Here is a 22,241-nt window from a genome sequence, read left to right as displayed (position 1 = left end):
CCGGTCCCGCTTCCACCCCCAGCCCCGAATACCTTGACAGTCCTGCTCCCTAGCCCAGGCTGAATGGCCTTCTGGTCCACTCCCCCGCCCCTATCCCAGGCCGAATAGTCTCCCGATCCGCTTCCCCGCCCCATCCCAGGCCGAATGGCCTCCTCCCTCCCGGTCCCCGCAACTAACTACACCCGAAAGGCTTCCTCCCACCCCCCTCCCCCTCTTTCCCCCCCTCCCCTCTCTCTCTCCCCCTTGCTCTTACTTTTCCTCCTGCTGCTGCTGTCCGGGCATCGGGTGCACTTACCTGCGCTGGTTTCTTTAACTCTCCAGAAGGTTTTTCTGCAGAGGCCACATATGCTGACCTAAGAAGAACTGGAGTAACTCTCAGCTGGCCAAACTTGCCTACATGGCCAGAATTGGCACGGGTGGCAGTTTATGCCCCCTTTGGCTGAAAAAAAAGTACCTAAAAAATCGTAATTGAGTTACGCTGGTGCAAGTTGATTGGGGAAACTGTTTTTTAAACTTAGGCCAAAAAAGCAGCCTGCTCAAAAAAAACGGTGCAAATCTGTGGGGAAAATTGAGCCCATTTAGAGAGCTTGTGATCCCTGTGGCGAGAAGTTTTGCTTTTTTCGCTGTTCAATTGATGTCGGCGTTCTGTAATGGAAATCCCTTGTGAGATGCCTGTGACGTCAACAAGTTGTCTAAGTAGCTAATGACATTGCAGAATTCTCACATACAGGAAACGAGGAAATGAGAGGCTGCTTTTATCCAGACTTTTAAAAAATGTTCGAGAGCAAAACAAAGTTTGGGACTCTCACAGAGGGATAAGGTCAAACCTAAAATATCACAAACAAACTTTTTTTTGTTATATCCTTTATCATAACCTTTTTCATAATGGACACATTTGACACTCCACAAATATAAAAAAGCTTTTCTGAGCCAGAACATTTGTTTACCAGTCAGTGGCAGCTTTCTTTGGGGCCAGTGGCGAGCGCCTTTGCTTCGTTGCTGATCACAAATTAAGGGCCATTGTTTCTGGATTTTTTGTTACTTTCGGTGGAAAAATATTTGGAAAAAGAGTTGTTTTGAATGCTGGGATTTTTAAAAGCAGTGTATATTCTCACTGTTTTCAAAAGAAAAAAAACATGTCAAAAGGTGGTTAAAATGAGATCTGCTGACGACCACGCTGGGTCCTGGGGCACTCCTCTTTTATGCTCCTGCTCCTGCTGATGTTCACACCCAGGTCGGGTCTGCTGACGGCTGCGCTGTGTCCTGGGTGCTCCTCCTTTAAGCTCCTGCTGATGTTCAGCAGATGTGCTATGTACAGCAGGCACCTCAAAACATTGGAGAAGTACCACCTGTGCTGCCTCCGCAAGGTCCTGCAGATCCATTGGCAGGATAGGTGCACCAACGTCAGTGTTCTCGCTCAGGCCAACATCCCCAGCATCGAAGCATTGACCACGCTCGATCAGCTGCATTGGGCGGGCCACATTGTCTGCATCCCTGACACGAGACTTCCAAAACAAGTGCTCTACTCGCACCTTCGACAAGGTAAGCGAGCCCCAAGTGGGCAGAGGAAACGCTTCAAGGATACCCTCAAACCCTCCTTGAAAAAGTGCAACATCCCCACCGAAACCTGGGAATCCGTGGCCCAATACCGGTGGAAGAAAAGCATCTGGGAAGGCGCCGAGCACCTCGCGTCTCATCAACGAGAGCAAACTGAAGCCAAGCGTAGACAGCGGAAGCAGCGCACTGCAACCCAGGCACCCCACCCACTCGTTCCTTCAACCACCATCTGCCCCACCTGTGACAGTGACTGTAGGTCCCGCATTGGACTCTTCAGTCACCTGAGAACTCATTTTTAGTGTGGAAGCAAGTCATCCTCGACTCTGAGGAATTGCCTAAGAAGAAGAAAATAGATACTAAACAAGAGATTTGGCTGGGTGAGGCGCCTTTCATATAATGTTGGAAAATCCTTTCATATCTGTTGGACTGTGACACAGTGAGAGGCTTTTAAAAATAACTGCAGATAGTGATACTACAAGTCCCGGACAGAATCGAGATGATTGGGTAATTACTTCGTCAAACCACCTGGAGAACACACTGCTGTTAGTGACTGGGATTGATTTTACATGCACAATTTGTATTATGTAACTATCCTCCACTCACTGCATTTTTCTGGAGAACTATCCTTGCTTTTATGGGGAAACTTTACTGTAGTTTCAGTCATGAGATCTGTTTGCTATAGTTGGTAGAGATTCTGGGCTAGAGTTTCCTCTCAAATTGGCCAGTTACCGCCTATTTTCATAAAAAATGGAAATTTGCCGGCGGTAATTTGGTTCTACCATTACCGCCGGCGTTGCTTCACATCGCCCGCCCACGTTTCCCGTCCAAAAATCGATCAAAATTCCCCTACAGCGCAAATTTCCCCAGAAATGTTGTTTTTACTGCCCGCTACTCCCTGTTATCGCTTAGGATCGAAACCACACATTTTTTAGGTACTTACCTTACTTGGGCCTACATTTTTTTTCTCTCTGTGGGGAAACTTCTGCATTTTTAGTTCATCTTTCACTTCCAATGTATATTGAAGGAGGACAAGAAGAATCATCATCATCATAGGCAGTCCCTCGGAATCGAGGAGGACTTGCTTCCACTCCCAAAGTGAGTTCTTTGATGGCTGAACAGTCCAATACAGGAACCACAGACCCTGTTACATGTGGGACAGACATTCTTCGAGGGAAGGGGTCGGTGGGGCTGGTTTGCCGTGCGCTCCTTCCGCTGCCTGCGCTTGGCCTCTTGATGCTCTTTGCGTTGGGACTCGAAGAGCTCAACGCCCTCCCAGATGGACTTTCTCCACCTCGGGCGGTCTGTGGCCAGGGTCTCCCAGGTATCGGTGGTGATGCCGCACTTTACCAAGGATGCTTTGAGGGTGTCCTTATAATGTTTCCGCTGCCCTCCTTTGGCTCGTTTACCATGAAGGAGCTCCGCATAAAGCATTTGCTTCGGGAGTCTCGTATCTGGCATGTGTACTATGTGGCCTGCCCAGCGAAGCTGATCGAGTGTGGTCAGTGCTTCAGTACTGGGGATGTTAGCCTGGTCGAGGACACAGATGTTGGTGCGCCTGTCCTCCCAGGGGATTTGCAGGATCTTGCGGAGACATCGTTGGTGATATATCTCCAGCGACTTGAGGTGCCCTCTATACATCGTCCATGCCTCTGATCCATACAGGAGGGCGGGTATTACGACAGCCCTGTAGACCATGAGTTTGGTGGTACATTTGAGGGCCTGGTCTTCAAACATTCTTTTCCTCAGACGGTTGAAGGCTGCACTGGAGACGATGCTGAATCTCCGCATCAATGTCTGCCTTTGTTGACAAGAGGCTCCTGAGATATGGGAAATGGTCCACGTTGTCCAGGGCCGCGCAGTGGATCTTGATGATTGGAGGGCAGTGCTGTGCGGGAGCATTTGATCACAAACAAACGATAATCAGTCAGCCCAGCAATCTCTAGGCCTCATAGAAAATATTGCAATTGAGGTTTAAATTTCTGGCTTCTTCAAATTGTTTCCTGTCTCTTGTTTTATTTTCCAGTGCTTTCAAACAAGTAGTATTACCCTGAAATCTTACAGAAACCCTCCCTTGCTTTTGCAGGGTTCCCAACTATTGCCATTCACTCACAATTCAGAGAACATTAGTGTCTTCATCAGTAAAATTGTATTGCTTCTAAATATTTCCCGTGAATTTGCAGGGGTTCGGCTGACTAAAATTTATTCCATTTAAAAAATCTGCCCCTAATAAAGATGAGTTACTACCATGCACTCCCCTCTATACTCAGATCTTATTCAGCAGCTCCTCTCTCTCAGATTGACCCATCTCTGTACTTTCAAAATGTCCAGCACTTTGTGTTCTCTGCGCAAGCGCAGGGTCACCTTTGACCCGGAAATTGCGGGAGAATGCCCACGCATGCGCAGAGAAGAAAAAACACGTGTTTTCCAGGAGTGCTGCTTGCTACTGCACCGCATCGCCACCGCCGAGACTCAGCCACCGAAAATCACGGGAGCGTGCAGCAGCAGTATTCCGGCGGTTCAAAAGACTCAACCGCCAGAATACCACTAAGAATCCGGCGGCAGCGATCCCAGGGGAAATTCTAGCCCTCTGTTTAAATAGATTATGTTTGCTGTGGATATTGTTTACTCTAGTAAATCCTGCTGTAAATTCCACCCTGCCTCCATCTCATTGGCTGACACTGGTGTCAATACTCACTTCGTTTAAAAATGGAGCAGAGACAAAAACACATTCAGGCAGTGAAGTGTTGCGAGAAGATTGAAAAGACATTGGAGAGAGAGGAGGCGCTGCCCTAGGTTTATAGCACAGAATATAGAGGATCAGTCAATTTAAGTAAAGCCGGGCAACCCACCAAAGTAGGGTAGCATGGCGTGTTATGTTATTTTGCAGAGGTAAGTTTTGCCGTTTGAACTATGTGACTCTGATCACCTGTGTTGCTCTGTATGTTTTCACCTTTCTGTGGAATAAAGCCACTTACTGATTCAAAATCAAGCCTTGTGGTTTGGACTGGTACATCAATGGACAGACTTCTTGGAACAACTCTGACAAATTCTAATAGTCTTTCTGTCAGCTAGAGCAGAGATGCGAAATAACTTGTCTTATTTGGAACTGAGTAGCGGTTAGGGTAACCACAGCTCTAGTGTTGGAGGCTATTGTGTTAGCAGGTAGTGGTTAAGATGCAAGTCAGAACAGCTTTGGAAAAAATCTGAAAGTGCTGTTTTTACAATAAGTATTGTAATATTGGAATGTCCTTGGCATCTGCTAACACCAGTGTTTTACAAAATGTTTGAGTGCTGAACTTGGCCTGAGAGTCAGATATATTTCTTCAAAACCATTTGAAGTGGTGCATGACAAATTAAAGTTGCCAGTCTCTCTCTCTCTCTCTCTCTCTCTCTGCTTTCCTCTTTTTCCCTGTAAAATACTGGAATTCCTGTAGATTTAGGAGTACTGTGCTCGTTATTAATGACCGTAAAAAGTAAAAAAAGACAGACTTGGATTTATATAGCACCTTTCACGACTCATCATCATCATAGGCAGTCCCTCGGAATCGAGGAAGACTTGCTTCCACTCTTAAAATGAGTCCCTAGGTGGCTGAACAGTCCAATACGAGAACCACAGTCCCTGTCACAGGTGGGACAGATAGTCGTTGAGGGAAAGGATGTCTACCGGATGTCTCAAAGTGCTTTGCAGCCAATGAAGTAGCAAGTCAACTTTATTCAGTTACTTCTTCCAGTTGATATTCCTTGTAATGTTTGATCCACAACCTGCCCTCACTTGGGGGATAAAAGGCTGATACAACTGACACATCCAGAAAGGGAATGAAAAATGCATTGGACCATGCATATGGATGAGTAACAGGGGAAAAAAATGTCATTATGGTGACTGATATTTGTCTAGTCTCAATGGACTAGAATTTCGATGACTTTGTGGTTTTCGCTGCGATTTGACCCTCCGTGGCGAAAACCTGGCCAGCGGGATCTTCGGGGTACCTTTTTGCGGTGGTGCTTCCACGTACCGCCGGGAAGAGAAGTGCTGTCGTGCAACATCGTAAATTGCATTTGTGATCGATTTTTGGCTCTCTTGGGACCTGTATTCTGCGCCTAGAATACCGACTGGATCAAACCTGTGGTGCAACCTTGCCAGCAGCGGTAAGTTTGAAGACCTGTAAAAAAAAAAAAAGTAAGTTAAAGTTTTTATTTTTTAATTCGTTTTCAGCGATTTAGTAGGTACGGGTTTTTTGAATGTTTTTTGCAATTTTTTTTGTTTTTTTCCCCCCTTTCCAGGGCCTCCCTGGCAGCGCTATCGGCCCCGGACTAAAGTTGCCAAAATTCGCGGCTTGCGCCGTGAATCCTCGTGCAACGCTGATTTTTACAGAATTAAAGACCAAAAAGAGGGCGTAAAAACGTTAGCACTGCGAAAATGGTAATTTTGGCGTAAAACTACTGAAAACTGAAATTCTAGCCCTTTGACTTTAAGAGATACTTTAGACATTGAATGCACTTAGCTCATCAGCTACGCTACAGTAATTGCTAATCCTTTCCTGCTGAGCATGCTTCCTGATATTTGCTTTTAATTATTGTATGATTTCAAGACTAGCATTATATGCAAATTTAAAGGGATCTCTGATTACTGGTAATCCATGCACCTCATGTCGATACTGAAAGTGTGATCTGTTGGAAAAATATTTCAATCTCAGAAGCCTGGAACATGTTATCCATTATTTTAAGTACGAAATGTAATTTGCACTTATATGTCTACAAAAATAATTTTCTGTATTATTAAATGCTTTGAAGTAGGATTAAATGAAATGTAGAGAACTGACACATTTCTTCGTTTAGTATTTCTGAATAAACTAAAGGAAACATTTTTTCAGCAACACTGCAAAAGGCCTCATCACTAGAACAACAATTACTGGCATTTCTATGGTACTGATTATGTACATAAAGAGACATCACAGAGTGCTTTATATGGCAGTGGATAATGTGTGGACACTGAGTAGAGGGTAGGGGGAGTGAAGAAAGGAGAAAACCATGGATGAAGGGTAGGCTCGAAAGGTGGATCTTCAAGGGAGGGAGCTGGCAAGCCAGTGATGCTAAGAAGAAGAGCTTAAGACTAAAGAAGCAGCTACTTATGGTGGGATGAAGTGAAGCGAGGAATGAGATGTGCAGCAGAGTTTAATGAGAGCTAATCTTATCGAAACATATAAGATAATGAGGGGGCTCGTCCAGGTGGATGCAGAAAGGATATTTCCACTCGGGGAAACTAAAACTAGGGAACACAGTCTCAGAATAAGGGGCCGCCCATTTAAAACTGAGATGAGGAGGAATTTCTTCACTGAGGGTTGTAAATCTGTGGAATTCTCTGCCCCAGAGAGCTGTGGAGGCTGGGTCATTGAATATATTTAAGGCAGAGATAGCCAAATTTTTGAGTGATATTAAAATAAATGGTTATGCGGAGCGGGCAGGGAAGTGGAGCTGAGTCCATGATCAGATCAGCCATGATCTTATTAAATGGCCGAGCAGGCTCGAGGGGCCAAATGGCCTACTCCTGCTCCTATTTCTTATGTTCTTAATAACTGGGTGTGCACAAGGACGCAACTGGATGAGATTGTGGAAGTAGGGGGCGGGTACAAGACTGCATAGGGATTTGAAGTGGGCAAGAATTTTAAAAATGATTCTGTGGGATATGTGTAGCCAGTGGTGGTTGGGGATGCAGATCTTAGTGCAGGTGAGGTCACAGGCTGTGGCTTTCTGCATGATGTAATTTATGAACATAATGGCATTAGTGAATTCCAACTGTGAGCTGATAAATGTGGATTAGCGTTTTGGCAGCAGAGGAGGAGAGATGAGCAAGAGGTGAAAAGGTGGGGTGGAAACTGAATTGAGGTTGAACAATATGGCAAAGAATACTGAAATGCAGTTGCCTGCATGTGCCATGATCTATTACTAAGGTTGATAATGAATGTGATTTTCTTTAATTGAACAAAAATAATAAGGGCCTTGGTGACTCAGTGGACTGGAAAACTCTGTTTTCAATTTAGGGGTCTAAATCCAGCCAGACAGATGGGAAGGAAATCTCCGTTCTTTCTGTGCTATATGTTAAGGTCAAAAGTGTAATGCATTTGGACAACATCAGTCCATTTCTTGGCAGGCAAGGGCTCACAGTACAAAACTGCCTCTCTTTCAAAACAAAATGGTATTTATGAATCTCTTATCAGAATAGTTACATACTTAAAACTAGCAGGATGTTTCACTTGTATGGGAAGTGGAAGTATCACACTGTACAGTTGGAGTTCTCTTCAAAGGTTTATGGTGTTGGGGAAACTTGAGCATCCCAGATTATAATCGCTCCATCATCGGTTGCCGTGCCTTCTGTTGCCTGGGCCCTAAGCTCTGGAATTCCCTCCCTAAACCTCTCCGCCTCTCTACCTCTCTTTCCTCCTTTAAGACGCTCCTTAAAACCTACCTCTTTCACCAAGCTTTTGGTCATCTGCCCTAATATCTCCTTATTTAGCTCCGTGTCACATTTTGTTTGTTAACGCTCTTGTGAAGCGCCTTGGGACATTTTACTACGTTAGAGGTGCTATATAAATACAATTTGTTGTTGAAACAGGAGAAGCACTTCATACTTGCACTTGGATACAAAACAAGCTGTTGTAGTTTGCGTAGGTTTATATTGTGTAGGGTACTTTATGCTTCAGTTTAGGTTTTAAACTCTTGTATCTGTTAAGTAGGATTGTACTACTTGGGCCCAACATTGGCCATGAATTGCATCAATTTTTTTGGAGTAAGTTTTTTCTGGCGTAAGTTAGAAAATGCCATTTTCCCCAAAAAATTTGCTCCAGAGTAAGTCAGTTCGGTACGTTTTTTTTTAGGTCAGATTTTTTTTTTCAAAAGGGGGCGTTCCCAGACACTTACAACAGTTTTGGCCAGCAAAAACGTACTCCAAATCCACTGAAGTCAGCGTATGTGGCCAGATCTGAAAAATCTTGTGGGCAGTTAAGAAAAAGCAGCGCACATTCAGCAGACAGGGAAGGGAACTGGAGAGAGGACCTCAACAACCAAGCAGCAAACATTAAGGAAAAGCTCAAACCATTAAAATACAATTAAAAAAGTAGTAAATTCTACCTTATCTTTAAAGTCTGCCTGGGAAAGGCAGCTGGCTGGCCTATGAGTGAAGCCATTCGACCTGGGATAGGGGATGGAAGACTTGCACTGGAGGAATCACAGCTCCTGGGTGTGGAAGTCTCAGGAAGGTGGGGGTGGGGTGGGCACCGAGCGACCGGAGGAATCACAGCTCCTGGGTCTGGAAGTCTCATCTCTCTTTTTTTCCCCCCCCCCCCCCCCCCCCGCCCCGAAAAACTCTCCTCCTCCCCCCCCCCCCCCCCACCCCATTCAAAAGTTTCAAGCACAGCCACTAAATAAAATATAAAAGCAAAGTCCTTACCTGCCCAGGAACTCAGCGGGCCGGCCGGATAGGGTGCGGTGAGATCGGGCGTCCCTTCGGCCTGGGATAGGAGCTGCGAGCATCGGGTCCTGCTCACAGCTCACAGGATGTGGTGGGAGGGCAGGAGCATGCGTGCAGCTCTCACTGAGCATGCGTGCAGCTCTCACTGAGCATGCGTGCAGCTCTCACTGAGCATGCGTGCAGCTCTCACTGAGCATGCGCGCAGCTCTCACTGAGCATGCGCGCAGGTGCCGGCAGTGCTTTGTGCGCTGGCCTATTGCTCCGCCCCCTCCTTCAGCCTTCACGTCACGCCATGACTCCGGGGACGCCGAAGAGCGGCCAGGATGGGGCCCCTTTTTTCTGGCGCACTTTCCAGCGCGCAAAGTCGGCACGCTTCAGGTCAGTGCACCGGAAAAAGGGTTTGGTCAATGTTGGGCCCTATAATTCTATGCAGAAGTATCTGTACTTGAAAAATGTAATTCAGAAAATGGCTTTACTCAATAAATTCAGTCAACTGCAGACCTGGCAACTCTTCTATATTTCACGGCGTCGCACACAGGAGTTTGGGATTTTATGCGCCCCACCTAAGGATTTCATTCTATCAAGGTCAACATTCTTATGTTTTCTAATAAGAACAAGAGAAAACAAGTGATTTTTATGGGGTTGGCAATCCTCGCATCCAAAACAATATTAGAACTTTAAGCCATATAGTTTTTGCAGTTATTTTTCTATTGCTGCAGTTGATAAGTTCCTGGCTTCATAGGCTCTGGCTCCAGCCGGAGATGGCATAACATTTGTAAATCCCACAGTCGGTGGGCTTTGAAGAAAGAACCGAAATATAGGGAAAGTAAGAAAGAAAATCAAATAAGAGAAAGACGGGGAAAAGAAAAACTATGCGTGTTGTACTTGATTCTCCCCTGTGGCCTATGTGACTTACAGAAGTGCTCAAAACTGCTACAGAAAATAACCTTATTTACAAATGTTCTAAACTGACTCTTACTCATTTGTAGGTTCATGTTATGAGAGAGGTGGCCAGCATGGCCCAGGAGAAGTTGGGAGTCTCGTGTGAAGTAATTGATTTGAGAACTATTCTGCCCTGGGATGCTGACACTATATGCAAGGTATGCCTTAGCAAACTATCTGTATAAGGTTGCTGGATATTGTGAAATATATTTTCAATAAGAAAAAGTTTGCCAAGTTTTACAGATGATTGTTACTTCAACTCTTGGATTGTACTCCTTCCCAGGCTTGTTATTTTAATTGTGAGTTAGGCTAATGTGCTTCTCAATTTATTTTATCTGCTCATAATCTTAATGAAGTGCATAACCAATCAAGATTTGTTACAATTTTTCATAACCTCCTCTGCCCACTGTGGTATCCACAAAGCCTCCTTGCTGAGTTCAGAGCATTATGCAATCGATTGTATTTCATAACCCAGCAACATTCCTCACCCTGTTGCCCAGATATTTGTACTTATTGGTTAAAATGCTATGTTTGTTTCAAAATCAGAAATACAGAAAGAAACAAAAGGATGTTTTTTGATCATAATTTGTCATTTATCAGTTTGTATTTACAAATGCATATTCTGTCTGTTTTGCTTCTCTTCACCTGCATATCTGCCTGGTTCTTTTCTCATGTTGGCAGATATAGCAATGACTAGCATGAGCGAAAAGTTTATAGTTTCATCTGTACAGGTTTACTTTAACATTTATCAGTATTAGAATAATTTTGAATTTTTTTTTTTACATTAGTTTTACAAAACCTGTGCAATTTTCAGTCAGTCTGTGTATTTCAGCTTGCCAGTCTTGCATGGTTCACTGCTGTTCAAAGACATTTTGGCCTCCGGATCATGATGGTGGTCAGATTCATTTCTGGAGATTGTATTGAGACTGCATTCTGAAAATGGCACCTTGTGAAATAGTTCCAGTACTCTGGTACAAATATCATGCTGTTTAGTATTTTGCCTATAATTGTTGTAGATGTGAATCATTTCAGTTTGTAATTAAGCCTGGAAAGTAGGATAGCATGTAGGAGCTCATCAACTTCTTTGTCACTAAGATTGAGACCATCTGATTAGCTGCCGCTGCTGCTTCCCTCTTTTCCCCTAGCCCACCAGACAAACTTTTTCCAAGGTTTTCCCCTGCCCTAGCTTTGAACTCGCATCTTTCTCGAGTTTCCCTCCCATCTCCCCTCAGGCCCTCTCTGAGCTCATCTTGTTCATGAGACCTACCTCCTGCTCCCTCGACCTAATCCCACTGAACTGCCGACCACCCAACCTCCCTTCCTAGCTCCAATATTAGCTGATACTGTCTGTCATTGTAACCCATGTATAAACTGACCTAAGTTGTACACTGTGAGAACATTGACCTCTCGGTGGTGAATTTGTGGGAGACACTCCTAACCTGGACTTTCAGGTATAAAGCGGGAAGCGCCACCCACCTTCATCACTTCAGTGCTGGCTAATAAAGGTTACTGGTCACAGAGTGACCTTCTCTCAAGTAGGCCTCGTGTGCATTTATACTGTATAGTAAGAAAATATCATTGGCGATGAGAAACTGGGATTTAAACCACGCGAGCATGGCCACTAGCAGCACAGACGAGACGTACTGTGTTGGTGATGATTGGGACGATTTTATTGAGAGACTACAGCAAAGTTTCGTCACTAAGGAATGGTTGGGACAGGATTCGGCCGACAAATGCAGGGCTCATCTCCTGATGGTTTGTAGATCCAGGACGTACTCCCTGATGAAGGATCTTCTAGCGCTAGAGAAGCCGGCGGGCAAGACTTTTGAAGAACTCAGTTGATCGGGGAACACTTTAAACCGGCGAGCAGCATGCACATGGCGAGACACTGGTTCCAGACTTTGTGGCAGACCTCCGGCAACTGGCAAGCCTATGTAAGTTCCCAGATGCATGCAGAGCGGAGATGCTGCGAGACTTTTTTTTATTGAGGGCAGTGGGCACGCTGGGGTTTTCAGGAAACTGATTGAGACCAAAGACTTGACCCTGGAAACGGCGGCTTTGATGGCTCAGACATTTATCTCCAGGGAGGAAGAGACCAGAATGATGTTTAACAAAAATCTTGGTTTAAATGCAGCAAATGGACAGAGAGTCAACATTGTTAACGTGGCACACAGTTCTCCAGGCAGACAGGGGCAATCGGACATGCCTGAGCATGTAGTCGAACGCAAAGGGGGAATTCAACAGAGACAATGGCTAGCTGAACGGCGATTCATGCCATCGCAAGGGACAATGCGGCCAGTAATGGGGCCATCAACACCTGTCAATGGTGCGCTGAAGGACAGTTACAGAGACAGTCAGAGACGATTGACTGGTAATGGACCTTTTGTTTCCAACCATGGCTCATGTTGGAGGTGTGGAGGCAAACACTTGCAGGTATCAGCAATATACCTGCAGAAACTGCAACGTTAGCGGTCACTTGGTGTGTATGTGCAGGAAGCTTGCAGCTAGGATGATGTACAAGGAGGACGGGGACGATGTAAGCCCTGCGAGGCCAAATGGACACTGGGGGAAATAGCTGGAAGCTGAAGTTCAGCGTGTTCATGTGGAGCACATATACAGTTCATACACCAGGACGCCACCGATAATGATGAAAGTGCTCCTCAATGGCATCCCAGTATCAATGGAGCTAGACACAGGGGCCAGCCAGTCCCTGATGAATATCAAACAGTTCAACAAGTTGTGGGCGTCCAAGGTCAGGAGGCCAAAATTATTGCCAATTGACGCACAGCTACGGACATATACAAAGGAGATCATTCCGGTGCTAGGCAGCGCCATGGTACGCCACAAAGATTCGGAGAACAAGTTGCCACTCTGGATTGTCCTGGGGGGCGGTCCTGCACTGCTGGGGAGGAGTTGGCTGGCTGTCATGAACTGGAAATGGGGCGATGTCAGTGCAATTTCTTCTGTGGAGCGAATATCATGCTCACAGGTCCTAGACAAATTTGACTCACTATTTCAACCCGGCATTGGCACTTTCATGGGGACCAAGGTAGTGATTCACATAAACCCGGACGCCAGGCCAGTACACCACGTGATGCGGGAAAAGATAGAAGGCGAATTGGACCACCTGCTGAGGGAAGGCATCATCTCGCCAGTCGAATTCAGTGACTGGGCGAGCCCGATTGTGCCGGTGCTCAAGGCGGATGGGTCGGTCAGGATATGTGGCGATTACAAGATCACCATCAATCAGGTGTCACTCCAAGACCAGTACCCACTACCGAGAGCGGAAGACCTCTTTGCGACGCTATCCGGTGGCAAACTTTTTTCAAAATTGGACCTGACCTCAGCTTACATGACCCAGGAGCTGGCGATTGAATCGAAGAAACTGACCACCATCACGACACACAAGGGGTTGTTTGAGTACAACAGATTCCTTTTGGGATTCGCTCGGCCGCCGCCATCTTTCAACGAAATATGGAAAGCCTCCTCAAGTCGATTCCTTTTTTCAAGACGACATCCTCATCACGGGCTGTGACACTGAAGAACACCTCTGCAATCTGGAGGAGGTGCTACGCAGACTGGACCGGGTAGGGCTGCGACTGAAAAAGGTGACGTGTGTCTTCTTAGCTCCAGAAGTAGAATTCCTGGGGATGAGGGTAGCAGAAGACGGGATCAGACCTACTGCGTCCAAAACAGAAGCGATCCAGAGAGCACCCAGACCCCGTAACACGACGGAGCTGCGTTCGTACCTGTGGCTCCTGAACTATTTTGGTAACTTTCTTCCCAAATTGAGCACGCTGTTAGAGCCGCTTCACGTGCTCCTACGCAAAGGTCGCGAATGGGTCTGGGGGGACAGCCAGGAAATGGATTTTGATAGAGCATGAAATTTGTTATGCTCCAACAATCTGTTAACGCTATATGACCCATGTAAGAAACTTGTTTTAACGTGCGACGCGTTGTCCTATGGGGCCGGGTGTGTGTTGCAACATGTTAATGCCAAGGGTCAGTTACAGCCGGTAGCTTATGCCTCCAGAAGTCTGTCCCAGGCAAAACGGGGCTACGGGATGGTAGAAAAGGAAGCGCTTGCATGTTTATATGCTGTAAAAAAAAAATGCACCAGTACCTGTTTGGCAGGAAATTTGAGCTGGAGACAGATCACAAACCCCGAACGTCCCTTTTGGCCGACAACAAGGCCATAAATGCAAATGCATCGGCCCGCATACAGAGGTGGGCACTCACGTTAGCCACCTATGACTATAGTATTCGGCACAGACCGGGTACTGAAAACTGCGCCGTGCACTTAGCAGGCTCTCACTAGCCACCACCGAAGGGGCAACCGAGCATGCTGCTGAGATGGTCATGGCTGTTGAAGCTTTCGAAAGCGAAGACTCACCCGTGACAGCCCGTCAGATTAAAGTCTGGACAAATAGAGACTCGCTATAGTTAAGAAATGTGTCCTGAAAGGGAACTGGGCAGCCATGTACGGGGCATGCCTTGAGGAATTCAAACCATTTCACAGGCGCAAGGATGAACTTTTGATTCAGGCCGATTGCCTAATATGGGGAAACCGAGTAGTCATGCCCCAGATGGACAGAGAGGTGTTCATCCGAGAACTCCACAATGAGCACCCGGGCATTGTTATGATGAAGGCAATTGCCAGGTCACACGTTTGGTGGCCAGGGATAGATGCAGACCTGGAACTTTGTGTTCGCAGGTGAAACACGTGTGCCCAGCTGGGCAATGCGCCCAGGGAAGCCCCCTTTAGCCCCTGGTCCTGGCCCGCCAAGCCATGGTCACGCATCCATGTGGACTACGCAGGTCCTTTCATGGGAAAATTGTTTTTGGTTGTAGTAGACGCCTACTCCAAATGGATCGAGTGTGACATTCACAATTCAAGCACATCCTCTGCCACGGTAGAACGTCTATGGGCAATGTTCGCCGCCCATGGTCTACCGGACGTCTTGGTCAGCGACAATGGCCTGTGCTTTACAAGCATTGAATTCCAGGACTTCATGGCAGGAAATGGCATCAACCATGTCAGAACGGCACCATTCAAGCCGGCCTCTAACAGCCAGGCGAAACGAGCAGTGCAGATAATCAAACAGGGGATGCTCAGAATCCAAGGGGGTTCCCTATAAAGCCGCTTTTAACGCCTCCTGTTGGCCAATAGACCCTGACCACACTCGCTCACAGGGGTTCCACCCGCAGAGCTGCTAATGAAAAGGACGCTCAAAACCAGGTTATCCCTTATACACCCCACCATGAAAGAAATTGTTGAGAGCAGGCGCCAGTCACAATGTGACTACCATGACGGGGATGCGAGGGTGCGATGTATTGATGTCAATGACCCTGTCTTTGTCCTCAACTACGCTGCTGGGCCTAAATGGCTCGCAGGCACTGTGATTGCCAAAGAAGGGAATAGGATTCTGGTAGTTAAACTTACCAATGGACAAATCTGCCACAAACACGTGGATCAAACAAAAAAGAGGTTCAGCAACCCCATAGAAGAAGCAGAGAAAGAACATGATGCAGAGTTCACTCCTCCACAGGTGACCGAACACCAGAACCAAGCGGAGGAGAGCCCAGTCACTGTGGGCAGTCCGGACAGGCCTGAGGCACCGCAAACAGCAGACACTCAGGCCAGCGCCCAACAACCGGAGCCCCAACTCAGGTGTTCTACAAGAGAGCGTAAACCACCAGAGAGACTTAACCTGTGATCCCAATAAGGAGGGGAGGTGATGTCATGTATTTAACTGTCATTGTAACCAATGTATAAACTGACCTAAGTTGTACACCATGAGAACATTGACCACTAGGTGGGAGACACTCCTAACCTGGACTTTCAGGCATAAAAGGGGAAGCTCCACCCACCTTCATCACTTCAGTGCTGGCGAATAAAGGTTACTGGTCACAGAGTGACCTTCTCTCAAGTATGGGCCTTGTATGCATTTATACTGTGTAGTAAGGGCATATCACTGTGAACGGTTATCTCTCATCCGGTACTGTCTCACTCTCCTTCAAATCTGCCATCATCACCCCTCTCCTCAAAAGACCAACCCTTGACCCATTAGTCGTTGCAAACTACCGCCCCAACTCCAATCTCCCTTTCCTCTCTAAATTCCTTGAATGTGCTGTAGCCTCCCAAATCCATGCCCACTTTTCCAGAACTCCATGGTTGAATGGTGTATGGTAGCATAGTGGTTATGTTACTGGACTAGTAATCCTACTGTGCATAGTCCATGTCTCTGAAGCATATAGGAGGGTGGGTATCACTATTGCTCTGTCGACCATGAGCTTGGTGCCGGGTTTGAGGTCCTGGTCTTCAAACACACTCTTCCTCAGGCGACCGAAGGCTGCACTGGCACACTGAAGGCGGCGTTGGACTTCGTCATCAACGTCTGCTCTTGTTGACAGTAGGCTTCCAAGGAATGGAAAATGGTGCACGCTGTCCAAGGCCTCGTGGATTTTGATAATCAGGGGGCAGTGCTGTGTGGTGGGGGCAGATTGGTAGAGGACCTTTGTCTTACGGATGTTTAATGTAAGGCCCATGCTCTCGTATGCTTTGTTGAAGGTGTTGACGATGGTTTGGAGTTCGGCCTCCAAGCATGTGCAGACACAAGTGTCATCTGTTGGCAATATAGGTGCACCAACGTCAGTGTTCTCGCTCAGACCAACATCCCCAGCTTCGAAGCATTGACCACACTCGATCAGCCACATTGTCCACATGGCCGATACGAGACTCCTAAAACAAGAGCTCTACTTGGAGCTCCGACACGCAAGCGAGCCTCAGGTTGGGCAGAGGAAACGCTTCAAGGACACCCTAAAAGCCTCCTTGAAAGACTGCAATATCCCTACCGACAACTGGGAATCCCTGACCTAAGACTGCTCAAAGTGGAGGAGAAGCATCCGGGAAGGCGCCGAATACCTAGAGTCCCTTCGCCGGGAGCAAGCGGAAGCCAAGCGCAAACAGCGGAAGGAGCGCACGACAACCCAAGCACCTCACCCACCAGTCTCTTCAACCAGCGTCCCTTCACCACTGTCCCACCTGTGACAGAGACTGTAGGTCCCGCATCGGACTCATCAGTCACCTGAGTACTCGTTTTTAGTGTGGAAGCAAGTCATCCTTGACTCTGAGGGACTGTCTAAGAAGGAAGTAAGTAATCCAGAGACCTGGACTAATGATCTGGAGACCTAAGTTCAAATCCCACCATGACAGCTGGGGAATTTAAATTCAGTTAATTAAATAAATCTGAATAAAAAGCTAATGTTAGTAATGGTGACCATGAAACTACCGGATTGTCGTAAAAACCCATCTGGTTCGTTAATGTCCTTCAGGGAAGGAAATCTGCTGCCCTTATTCAGTCTGGTCATTATGTGACTCCAGACCCACAGCAATGCGGTTGACACTTAACTGCCCTCTGAATTGGCCTATCAAGTCACTAAATTGTAATAAACTACTACAAAGGTTGCAGCGGTTCAAGGTGGTGGCTCATCACCACTTTCTCAAGGGCAATAAATGCTGGCTTTGCCAGTGACACCCACATCCCATGAATGAATAAAAATTCCCTCCAGGTTACTGTCCCTGTCACAGTACTAAAATAGCTCTTATCAAAGTCACATGCTGCCCCTCAGTGACATCATCAGAAAACCCAGCGTCAGTTTCCACATGTATGCTGATGACACCCAGCTCTACCTCACCACTGCGTCTCTTAACCCCTCCACTGTCTCTAAATTGTCCGACATCCGGTACTAGATGAACTGAAATTTCCTCTAACTAAATACTGGGAAGACCAAAGCCATTGTTTTCGGTCCCCGCTACAAACTCCATTCCCTAACCACCTACTCCATCCCTCTCCATGGCAACTGTCTGAGGCTGAATCAGACTGTTTGCAACTTTTGTTTCATATTTGATCCCAAGCTGAGCTTCCGACCACAGATCCACGGCATCACTAAGACTGCTTATTTCCAGCTGCATAACATTGCCGACTCTGCCCCTGCCTCAGCTCATCTGCTGCTGAAATCCTCATCCATGCCTTTGTTTCCTCTAGACTTGACAATTCCAACACACTCCTGGCTGCCTTCCACATTCTACTCTATGAAAACTTGAGGTCATCCAAACCTCTGCTGCCCGTGTCCTAACTCGCACCAAGTCCTGTTCACCCATCCCCCCTGTGCTTGCTGACCGACATTGGCTCCCGGTTAACCAATGCCTCAGTTTTAAGATTCTCATCCTTGTTTTCAAATCCCTCCATGGCTTCACCTCCATCCTATCTCTGTAACCTCCTCTAGCCCTACAACCCTCTGAGATAGCTGCGCCTCTTGAGCATTCCCGATTTTAATCACTTCAACATTGGTGGCCGTGCCTTCAACTGCTAAGGCCCTAAGCTCTGGAATTTCCTCCCCAAACTTCTCCGCCTCTCAACCAATGTTCCCTCTAATTTATTTTGTACTGAGCGGGCCACAAACTCCTTTGAGCGCAACTTTTTTGTCCGTGGGCAGATTTTATGACAACAACAAATTTTACAACAAGTACTTTACAACAACTACATTATAACAACGGCAATCACTTAAAAGCATATACCCCGGTATACAGTAATGCCATATTGCCACCCACCATCTCAAATCATGACACAATCAGACAAACTCTTAAATCATGACATCAGCTGCTCTTTTTTGGTTTATAAACCTCATTAGTGGCTTTATTTAATCTCTAGCAGGTCACAGCTCTTAGTAAAACTATATTACTGGTGTCTCATGTTAGAACTTGCTCTGTCAGGTGTCGCATGAAGGTTAATCATAACATCTTGGGATCATTGTCTGATTAGGATATGCTAGTATTGGAGGTTAGTCGGGACAATGGGGGAGTAGGAAGAAGCAGGCGGGTCAGTGTTCATTGCAGATTGGCCAGAACTGAAGCCAATACATAGCAACCATTAGCAAGGTCCCATTGACTATCTATGGTTGTCCAAGCATTTTCCTGTTCTTTTGTACAGGAAACATCAGGTTCAATTGATTAGCAGTTAACCCATCAAAATGCTATTATGTCAGAGTCTGGAGGTATGGTGAGAATGAACCTCACTTCAGTCTACATTCTGGGCAAATTTTCACACATCCCATGCTACCTCTACTCACACCCCATTCTACCTTTACACTCTCACACCCCATTCTACCTCTTCTCTAACCCAACCCACCTCATTCTACCTTTACTCTACTATTATCCTGTTCACTATTTACTATATTGTCAAGTTTTGTATCATCCGCAAACATCAAAATTATACTCGCTGTACCCAAGTCCAGGTCATTTATATACAACAAGTAAAGCAAAGTTCCAAATACTGACCCCTTGGGAACCCCACTGCATACTTCTCACCAGTCTGAAAAACAACTGTTCCACTACTTTCTGCCTCCTATCCCATAGCCAATTATGTACCCAAGTTACCACCGTTCCTTTAATACCATGGGCTTCTATTTTCCGAATAAGTCTGTTATGTAGTACAGGTTAAGCGTCCGAAATCCGGAGTTCCAAAATTCGGAATGTTCTGTGGATGGGTCATCCGGAATCCGGAAAATGTTCCGAAATCTGGGCATTTTAAAAAATGGCGATAGCGGTATTTTATCGCCAGAAATACCGCTAATCACTCTGCTATTTTTTTAAAGGCCCAGTGGTAAAAATCAGCGGAAACTGCGGTCCTTGCCAACTTTAGTCCGAGGCCGATTACCACTGCAAGTTGGGCCTAGGAAGGGGTGGGGGGGGGCGGGTAAACACCAAAAAGAAAAATTCCCAAAAATAAAAATTCACAATTCATTAGGTGAAAAAGAATAGAAAAATAAAACATTTTACTTACCTTTTTGACAGATCTTCAACGCAAGTTTTTCCCGGCCGCTGACGCTGCTGAACCCAGACCCCGCAGCCCCCTAACCCACTGCCCCGAACCCTCCGCTTACCCTTCTCCGCCACCCCAGACCCTCCGCCGACCCACAGCCGCCCCCCTCCGTTGCTGCAGCACCCTTATCTCGGCCCAGGCGTTTCCGGATTTGGGACGTCAGAAAGATGTTCCGAATTTTGGGTATTTCTGGATTTCGGAATGGCCTCTGTCCCGAGGTTTCCGGATATCGGATGCTTCACCTGTACTTCATCAAATACTGTTTGAAAGTCCATATGTACATCTACTACACTGCCTTCATCAACCCTCTCTGAATTCTTTGATGAAGTAAATCAGGTGAGTCAAACACAATTTGCCTTTTAACAAATCTGTGCTGGTTGTCCCTTTTTAGTCCATCTGTACAACAGGAGCAGATTTTGGGGCTGAAATTGCGGTCGGAGGCTTCCCGCGGGCAATTGCCTCTGACCTGAAACATTTCTACAAAAGTACCTGGTGGTCCGGGAGGAGCCTGTGATTCCGTTGGGGAGGTCTTTTCTTCCTGCGCTGCAAACGCGCTCCCGTCCTCCAGGCTCCCACGCAGAAGATGCAGTCACGTATGACTGCTCAGCCAATCAGGTTCTGTATTCCACAGCTTTCCCATTAATAGCAATAAGAACTCCGAGTTCTCATTACTATTAATGGAAAAAAAAATAAACACACTAAACACATATCATAAATAATAAAAAACCGACCTCACACAATTAAAATTAAAGTTATAAATATCATAGAAAAAAAAAATTCCGAGTTTTTAAAACATTTTTTTAATTATAGTTAAAAATAAATGTAACGTAGTGGGCAGGGGTTTTTTTTACAACAAAATGTATTTTTTTAAATTTAATTTTATTGTATTTGTGTATGTTTTTAAACACTTACGCCTGTAAAAGTAGGCTATGCGTCTGCTTTTTCAGGTGCAAGAATTTTGAGGACATTTGCTGGGCAAGATATGGGTAAATACCGCAATCTTGCCCATGCAAATGTCCTCGCTCCCGAGATGCGGTTCATCTGTCAAGCTCCAGCTCGACAGATCAGAAAAGCCGGTTTTCAGCACGTGCACATTATGCGCTGAATACTAGCTTTTCTGCTGTCTTCCTGGATCTGTAGAAACTTCATACAGACCCGGGGAGGTCGGGATTTCCAGGCCAATGTCTCATCCCAAGAACAAATAGACTGAATGGTTTGGCGAAAGGAAAACACTTGAAGAACTGAATTACTTGTTCTGTTAAATTTTCTTATTATAACACTAAACCTTAGCAATAACTTTGTTCCAACATTTGTTGAGAGGTGGTGAGAAACTAAAGCTGGAGTTATCGTGCACTCAGTGGAAATATAAACCTGCATGATACTCATACCTCACACCCTTAGTACCCTCAATTATTGTTGAGCATATACCACCACTTTTTCATTGAAATGCTCCAAAAACCACTTTCCATGGGAGCAAAAGCACTTGTAGAACTGCAGCCTAATTTAAGATTATAGGGCCCAATTTTGGCCATGACTTGCATCAATTTTTTTGGAGTAAGTTGTTTTTTCTGGCATAAGTTTAAAAAATGCCCCCCAAAATTTGCTCCAGAGTAAGTCAGTTAGGTATGATTTTTTTTAAGTCCAGATACTTACGCCAGTTTTGCCCATTTATGCCACTTTGGCCAGCTAAAACTGACTCCAAATCGACGTAGGTCAGCGTATGTGACCAGCTCTGAAAAACATTGTGGGCAGTTAAGAAATCGGCGCAGGTTAGTACTTTTAAAGCACCAACACTTACAAAGCACTAAACAAAGCACAAAAAGTAATAAGCAATCAATCAATAACAAATAAAAAATAGAAGTCCTACCTTAATGCCGGTCTCAAGTTTTTCTTTTAAGTTCCCCCCCAACCCCCAATCAAAACACTCCCCCCGCATCCCCCCACCCCCGAAAACTATCCTCCTTCTCCCCACCGCCCCCCAATCAAACCTCTCAAGCACAACCATCAATAAATAAAAAATAAAACTGAAGTCCTACCTCGGCCCGGGAAGTCAGCGGACTAGCCAGCCAGCCGGTGCGGGAGGCCACTTGGCCAGGGATAGGGTGCGGCAAAGATCGGGGCATCCCTTCGGCCGGGGATAGGGGCTGCGAGCATCGGGTCCTGTTCACAGTCCACAGGACACGCTGGGAGGGCAGGAGCATGCGCCTATTCTAGCCAATTCACATCTCATACCATCGAAGTTACCTTTACTTAAGTTCAGGACTCTAGTCTCTGAATTAACTGTGTCACTCTCCATCTTAATAAAGATAGAATAAAAGGAAAAGGAGGTGGGGTAGCATTGCTGGTTAAGGAGCAAATTAAGGCAATAGTTCGGAAGGACATTAGCTTGGATG

The 22,241-nt window shown here is 46.1% G+C and overlaps 1 protein-coding gene across 2 annotated transcripts in view; it reads left to right on the top strand.

The window, feature by feature from the left end:
• The window catches only part of bckdhb (branched chain keto acid dehydrogenase E1 subunit beta), a 541,209-nt gene that overhangs the window by 198,882 nt on the left and 320,086 nt on the right, over positions 1 to 22,241 (top strand). For both annotated transcript variants that reach the window (XM_070885573.1, XM_070885572.1), the window contains exon 8: positions 10,012 to 10,122. In XM_070885573.1, the coding sequence (XP_070741674.1) occupies positions 10,012 to 10,122 (111 nt within the window). The remainder of the gene's footprint in view (positions 1 to 10,011; positions 10,123 to 22,241) is intronic.

The sequence above is a fragment of the Pristiophorus japonicus genome, chromosome 7 (assembly GCF_044704955.1).
Source record: "Pristiophorus japonicus isolate sPriJap1 chromosome 7, sPriJap1.hap1, whole genome shotgun sequence".
NCBI classification, from domain to species: Eukaryota; Metazoa; Chordata; class Chondrichthyes; family Pristiophoridae; genus Pristiophorus; species Pristiophorus japonicus.
The sequence above is the reverse complement of the archived record's forward strand: the minus strand, read 5'-3'. Positions and strand labels throughout refer to the sequence as shown.